The sequence below is a fragment of the Heterodontus francisci genome, chromosome 3 (genome assembly GCF_036365525.1).
Source record: "Heterodontus francisci isolate sHetFra1 chromosome 3, sHetFra1.hap1, whole genome shotgun sequence".
NCBI classification, from domain to species: Eukaryota; Metazoa; Chordata; class Chondrichthyes; order Heterodontiformes; family Heterodontidae; genus Heterodontus; species Heterodontus francisci.
This window is the reverse complement of record NC_090373.1, coordinates 18,868,062-18,875,713: the sequence shown is the minus strand read 5'-3', so window position 1 is coordinate 18,875,713 and position 7,652 is coordinate 18,868,062. Positions and strand designations below refer to the sequence as shown.

Genomic DNA, 7,652 nt, shown 5'->3' with positions numbered 1-7,652 from the left:
TAACTTTGTACCATCAAGAACAAGCGAACACGTCCAAATGTTCAAATGGTATGATTAAATAAATCCACCTGTTTCCTGGCAACACTAACATATCACGCCTGGATGAGTTACAATTCCTTGCTGACATCTACAGCCATACATAGAACTATACTCAGTTATTGTGTTTGATGCTGTTGCATTATTGGGTTTGTTTATCAGCATCATCTTTCACAGAGAAGGTTAATTGACTCATTTGTAAACTTTACTGTAAATAATGGACGCAACTAAATATGGGCTTAACGATTAACAGAAACAGCCTATGGCTGGAATTTCATGGTGCCCCGGGGTGGGAGCTGTCCACCAACTGAAAGATCAGTAGCAATCCTGCCTCCACCGGGCCTAGGGATCCAGACTGGATTTTACAGTCTGCAGGCCCATAATTGCTCTTAGGCGGGACTTCCACCTAATTCAGGCAGGAAGTCCCGTCTAATAGAGCTGCTGGCCAATCAGCGGGGCAATCAGTCAGGCCCCAGCGAGGGAAGGGGGGTCAGTTGGGGCATTGGGGGCGGCCCTTCGTCAGGCATAGGGTGCCCGATCAGGTGGGCCCCACCCCCCCGGCCGTCAGAAGGCTGCCTACTTTTATCAGGTGGCTTTTCTGAGGCTTCTGCTGCTCGTTTGCCAACCGTAAAACCCTGTAGTGGCGGCTGAAGGCCCCTAAGTGGCCGTTAATTGGCCACTTAAGGGCCTTGATTGGCCTGGGGTGGGCGGGCCATTTCTTCCTGCTGCCGCCTCGTGTAAATTGGTGGTGGAGGCAGGAGCAGGTCTGGAAGGGACCCCTGAGCATCCCACTCTATTTTACGCTCCCCCCTCACCCCTCCACTGCCAGCCCGCTATTTTGTGAGGGGTTGGGGGGGGGGGGGGCGGTGTAAAATTCCGGTCTATGTACTGTTGGAAACAGGGAAGTGCCTAAAATAGTATCACATTTAAAAATAAAATCCGGGTTTGTCTCTTAAAATAGTGCAGGGTTTCTGTGTTTCAAAATCAATATTTTAAATATTAAATATGCAAATTTGTCATCAATTTCATTTCTAGCTTATTATTCTGTACAGCAGAGACAACAATATCACATGCATTATGGACAGAACTCTAAAACTTATAGCAAATCTAACTTTAATCAAAAGGTTAGGACAGCTTAATGCAAGGCTTTCTATTTAGTCGAAATTAATCAATTTGTTTTTTAAATGAATATTGTAGCAGAACAATGAAAAAGATGAATTCAAATGCAGTGCTAAGTCAAAGTTGTATCTGCACTAAAAATGCTGAATTAGTCATTTGAATTAAGCATTTAAAACAGCACATGATGTCTGTACTCAAAAACAAACTGATTCAAGCCTTATTTCAGATTGAGCGATATTGAATTAAGTTATGACTTTAGAAATATCAAAGCTTCAGATTTTAAAGAAGCTGGTATTGATGAACGTTCAGTTGTAAATAACAAACTTGTGCCTTAATATTAGATTTGATATCTGACAATGCCTCCATTGCAATTCATCTCTCATTCCTGCCTAGGATGTTGTACCCTTCGGTGTTATTAGAAAATAGGACCTGTCTTGGGTCCTTGAATAGAAAAATATCTTTAATTTGGCCCACCAATCCCTGGGTAAAAAGGCCAGCCGTGACACTCTTCACTTTTCTGGAGAGCTCAAAACCACCAAAGTAGCAAATCCCCCCATAATTCAAGGCAACATATCTCCTCTGTAGATCCAGGTCTTCGAAGAGTATCCTCTCCCCATTGTGCTTCACGGTGATGAGGGTCTGGTTTTGGTGAATGGACACAAAGTGCCATCTATCACAACAGAGTGAAGTGTTGCTAAAGACAAAAGGTAGAGCGATTCTTTCTCCCAGGTTGACTGCGATCTTGAGGTGTCCGTTGGAGACACCAACAGCAAGATAATCGTTGTCTTCATCCTCAGCTCTTCCTATCCACAAAACCAGACCTTCCCTCTCACTGGTGGTGAAGTTGAAAGAGATGGAGGTAAAACAGAGATCTCTTTTCAGGTACAGTGGGTCTCTGTACTTGGCGTAAGAGTTGCCAGTAAATCTTGCGATGGAAAGCGTGTTTCGGTGTTCACAGTGGGCCCCAGCCCTTTCCAGGGCACAAGCACAGTTGTACGATCTGGAGGCGAGATTAGGAATACAAAGAGAGCCACTTTCACACTGATGGTTGAGACAGAACACAGATATCTCACAAGTGCTTCCAACCCACAGCAACGGGCAGCTACAGGAGATATTATTTGCCGCGTCTATGCTGCAGTTTCCCTTGTTTTCACATGTTTTGTAACCACATGACGTCCCATCACAATCGCCGATGTTGCTTCCATCTTTGGCCCCTTTCTCGGTCAACTCGAGTTCGAAGTCATTGACCACAACTTCCCTGACGCAGCCATCAAAGCCTGTGGGTTCATCCTCCACCGCCATTGCATTAACATCATTCAGGTTGGGCACTCCACCCACAAAGAAAGGGGTTTTGGTGTCTAAGGCAGTCATGCCAACACTGGCCAGTCTGGTCACATTGACTCCATCCAGTGCCAGGTACCCTTGATTTCCAGACCGACCCGCCTCAATAAGGTGCCAGGTTCGTCCGCTTGTGTCCACTGCTGTGGTAGTCTGCAAGACAACTGTCATGTCTCCTAAGTTGTAACGGAGCTGCACAAAGCCATGCACCAGTGCAATGCTCAGGAAGTCACCTGTAAGTACACAGAACAGTTTGCATTTACAGTTGAATGACTGCAGAGCACACTTTGTAGCAGCAATATTATACACAATCTATGGTAACACTTGACAGTACAGAGGGAGCACTGGAATAGAAATTACAGTCTAAGCCATTTCTCAGTGGGTGCAAGACTTGATTGAGCACAAGATCTAGGGGGCTTGGGTTGAGTGCCCGTCGCCTTCCCAACACAATGGAATTTTACCAGGGGTAGGGATTGTGCAGGACGGCCTTCCTGCCCCGATGTCAATTGAGGCCCTTATGTGACTAATTAAGGGCCATTTAAAGGCCTCTTCCAACCGCTGCTAGTATTTTACCAACAGCATCTGGGTTCTCCCCACATGAGGAGGCCACCCAGTAAAAGCTGGCGGCCTCCCTGTGGGATCGGGGGGTGGGGGGGGGAGACCCCTTGTGACCGGGCATCCTATAGCACTTGGAAGGCTCCCTGGTGGCAAGGGACCTCCTACTCCCCACCACCACTGAAAGGACCCTCCTGGGCCTCATTAATGAACCCCCTCCCCACCCCACCCCCATCCCCCTGCCACGGCCTGCCTGAGTGGTGCAGCGAGCCCGATCCCACTTACCTTAATTCCAGGGCTTCTGCTCTGGGCCTCCTGCAGTGCCAGCAGTGGTCACCACTCCCAGTGCTGGTCCCTGTAGGAGGCAGGGCTTCCAGTGTTAACTGCCTGATTGACACTGAATTCTGATGGAGCTTCTGAAAATGGCTGAGGCAGGTTGCCCCCGGCTTTCAGGCCGGTGGATGCGGCTACTACCTCTGCTATTAAATTCAGCCCTCCCAGTGGAGGAAAGGTCATAGATGAAGCAGCTGCAGATGGGTGGGCCAAGGACACTACCCTGAGGAACTCCAGCATGATGTCCTGGGGCTGAGATGATTGACCTCCAACAACCACAACCATCTTCCTTGTGCTAGATATGACTCCAACCAGTGGAGAGCTTTCCCTCTGATACCCATTGACTTCAATTTTGCTAGGGCTCCTTGATGCCATACTTGGTCAAGTGATGCCTTGATGTCAAGGGCAGTCACTCTCACCTCAGTTCTGGAATTCAGCTCTTTTGTCCATGTTTGGACCAAGGCTGTAATGAGTTCTGGAGCTGAATGGCCCTGACCAAACCCAAACTGAGCACTGGTGTGCAGGTTATTGCTGAGTAGGTGCTGCTTGAAAGCAGTGTTGATGACATCTTCTATTGCTTTTCTGCTGATTGAGAGTAGACTGATGGGGCGGTAATTGGCCGGTTTGGATTTGTGGACAGGACGTACCTGGGCAATTTTTCACATTGTTGGGTAGATGCCAGTGTTGTAGCTTGGCTATGGTTGCAGCTAGTTTTGGAGCACAAGTATTCAGTAATACAGCTAGGATGTTGTCAGCTGTGTCTTGGCATCACAAATTGGTTTAAGACTGGCATCTATGATGGTGGAACCTCAGGAGGATGCCAAAATGATTAGTTGTTTAATTGTCCACCACCATTCACCAGTGAGAGGGACCTGGACGTTTGTGAGGACAGCGTGAAACAGGTTGATGTTAAGAAGGAGGATGTGCTGGAAATTTTGAAAGACATGAGGATAGATAAGTCCCTGGGGCCTGACGGGATATACCCAAGGTTATTACGGGAAGCAAGGGAAGAGATTGCCGCGCCTTTGGCGATGATCTTTGAGTCCTCACTGTCCACTGGAGTAGTACCAGATGATTGGAGGGTGGCAAATGTTATTCCCTTGTTCAAGAAAGGGAATAGGGATAACCCTGGGAATTACAGACCAGTCAGTCTTATGTCGGTGGTGGGCAAAGTATTGGAGAAGATTCTGAGAGACAGGATTTATGATTATTTGGAAAAGCATAGTTTGATTAGAGATAGTCAGCATGGCTTTGTGAGGGGCAGGTTATGCCTCACAAGCCTTATTGAATTCTTTGAGGATGTGAAAAAACACATTGATGAAGGAAGAGCAGTGGATGTGGTGTATATGGATTTTAGCAAGGCGTTTGATAAGGTTCCCCATGGTAGGTTCATTCAGAAAGTAAGGAGGCATGGGATACAGGGAAATTTGGCTGTCTGGATACAGAATTGGCTGGCCCATAGAAGACAGAGGGTGGTAGTAGATGGAAAGTATTCAGCCTGGATCTCGGTGACCAGTGGTGTTCCGCAGGGATCTGTTCTGGGACCTCTGCTCTTTGTGATTTTTATAAATGACTTGGATGAGGAAGTGGAAGGCTGGGTTAGTAAGTTTGCCGATGACACAAAGGTTGCTGGAGTTGTGGATAGTGTGGAGGGCTGTTGTAGGTTGCAACGGGACATTGACAGGATGCAGAGCTGGGCTGAGAAGTGGCAGATGGAGTTCAACCTGGAAAAGTGTGAAGTGATTCATTTTGGAAGGTAGAATTTGAATGCAGAATACAGGCATAAAGACAGGATTTTTGGCAGTGTGGAGGAACAGTGGGATCTTGGGGTCCACGTCCATAGATCCCTCAAAGTTGCCACCCAAGTTGATAGGGTTGTTAAGAAGGCATATGGGGTGTTGGCTTTCAATAACAGGAGGATTGAGTTTAAGAGCCGTGAGGTTATGCTGCAGCCCTATAAAGCCCTGGTTAGACCACACTTGGAATATTGTGTTCAGTTCTGGTCGCCTCATTATAGGAAGGATGTGGAAGCTTTAGAGAGGGTGCAGAGGAGATTTACCAGGATGCTGCCTGGACTGGAGGGCATGTCTTATGAAGAAAGGTTGAGGGAGCTAGGGCTTTTCTCATTGGAGCGAAGAAGGATGAGAGGTGACTTGATAGAGGTGTACAAGATGATGAGAGGCATAGATAGAGTGGATAGTCAGAGACTTTTTCCCAGGGAGGAAAGGGCTATCACCAGGGGGCATAATTTTAAGGTGATTGGAGGAAGGTTTCGGGGAGATGTCAGAGGTAGGTTCTTTACACAGAGAGTGGTGGGTGCGTGGAATGCACTGCCAGCGGTGGTAGTAGAAGCAGATACATTAGGGACATTTAAGCGACTCTTGGATAGGTACATGGATGATAGTAGAATGAAGGGTATGTAGGTAGTTTGATCTTCGAGTAGGTTAAAGGGTCGGCACAACATCGTGGGCCGAAGGGCCTGTACTGTGCTGTACTGTTCTATGTTCTATGTTCATTCACGACTGGATATGGCAGGACTGCAGAGCTTTGATCTGATCCATTGGTTGTGGGAGCATTTAGCTCTATCTATAGTATGCTGCTTCCACTGTTTGACATGCATGTAGTCCTGTGTTGTACCTTCACCAGGTTGGCATCTCAGTTTTAGGTATGCTTGGTGCTACTCCTGGCATGCACGCTTACATTCCTCGTTGTACCAAGGTTGATCCCCTGGTTTGATGGTAATGGTACAGTGCGGGATATGCTGGGCCTCGCAGTTACAAATTGTGGTTGAATACAATTCTGCTGCTACTGATGGCCCAGGGAATCTCATGAATGCCCGGTTTTGAGTTGCTAGATCTGTTCTGTGTCTATCCCATTTAGCAAGGTGGTAATGCCACACAACAGGATGGAGGATGTCCTCATTGTGGAGATGAAACTTTGTCTCCACAAGGACTGTGCAGTTGTCACTCCTACCAATACTGTCATGGACAGATGCATCTGTGATAGGTAGAATGGTGAGGAAGAGCTCAAGTAGGTTTTTCCCTCTTGGTTCTCTCACCACCTGCTGCAGGCCCAGTCTGGCAGACACCTTAGAGAAGAGAAGGTTGAGAAGAGATTTGATAGAGGTGTTCAAAATCATGAGGGATCTCGACAGGGAGAAAGTGTTCCCATTGGTGGAAGAGTTGAGAAATAGAGGACATCGATTTAAGGTGAATGGCGAAAGAACCAAAGGCGACATGAGGAAAAACATTTTACACAGTGAGTGCTTAGGATCTGGAATGTGCCACCTGAGGGAGTGGTGGAGGCAGATTCAATCGTGGCTTTCAAAAGGGAATTGGATAAATATCTGGAGAGAAAAAATGTGAAGGACTGTGGGGAAAGAGCCATGGGAGTGGGTCTAGCTGAGTTGCTCTTGCTGAGAGCCAACTAGCATGGGCCAAATGGTCTCCTTCTGTGCTGCAACCTTTCAATGATATGTACTTAAAGGACTTGATGTAGTGGTGCTACTGAGTCACTCTTGGTGATGGACACTGAAGTTCCCCACCCAGAATACATTCTGTGCCCTTGCTATCCTTAAGTGCTTCTTCCAAGTGGTGTTCAACATGGAAGAGTACTGATTTATTCAGGGAGGGCAGTAGGTGATAATCAGCAGAAGGTTCCCTTGCCTATGTTTGACCCAATGTCAGGTGAGTTGAATGGGGTTTGGAATCAATGTTGATGACTCCCAGGGCCATCTCCTCTCAACTGTATACCATTGTGCTGTCACCTCTGCTCAGAGGGCAGTTAAGACTCAACTACATTGCTGTGGGTTTGGAGTCACATGTAGGCCAGATTGGGGAAGGAGAGCAGATTTCCTTCCCTGAAGGGCATTTGTGAATCAGATAGGTTTTCTTTCATAACAATCCAGTAGTTTCATGATCATAATTGTTGAACACGTGGCTGCAGGGATGGTGTAGGAGGGAGGGTTTTGGTTTCCTGGATAATTGGGGCTCTTTCTGGGGTAGGTGGGACCTCTACAAACAGGATGGTCTTCACCTGAACCAGAGGGGTACCAATATCCTGGGGGGGAGATTTGTTAGTGCTCTTCGGGGGGGTTTAAACTAAATCAGCAGGGGAATGGGAACCTAAATTGCAGTGCCAGTGTACAGGCTGTTGAGAGTAGTGAGGTAGGGGATAAGGTTACAGGGACGCAAGAGGGCACTGGCAAGCAAGAACTTGGTTTAAAGTGTGTCTACTTCAACGCCAGGAGCATCCGGAATAAGGTGGGTGAG

At 47.3% G+C, this 7,652-nt stretch overlaps 1 protein-coding gene across 1 annotated transcript in view; it reads right to left on the bottom strand.

Moving 5' to 3' along the window:
- Positions 1–1,490: 1,490 nt before the first annotated feature.
- eys (eyes shut homolog) overlaps positions 1,491–7,652 on the bottom strand; it is a 52,194-nt gene continuing 46,032 nt past the window's right edge. The window contains exon 5 of the mRNA XM_068020142.1: positions 1,491–2,726. Coding sequence (XP_067876243.1) covers positions 1,528–2,726 — 1,199 coding nt within the window. The 3' untranslated portion in view covers positions 1,491–1,527. The remainder of the gene's footprint in view (positions 2,727–7,652) is intronic.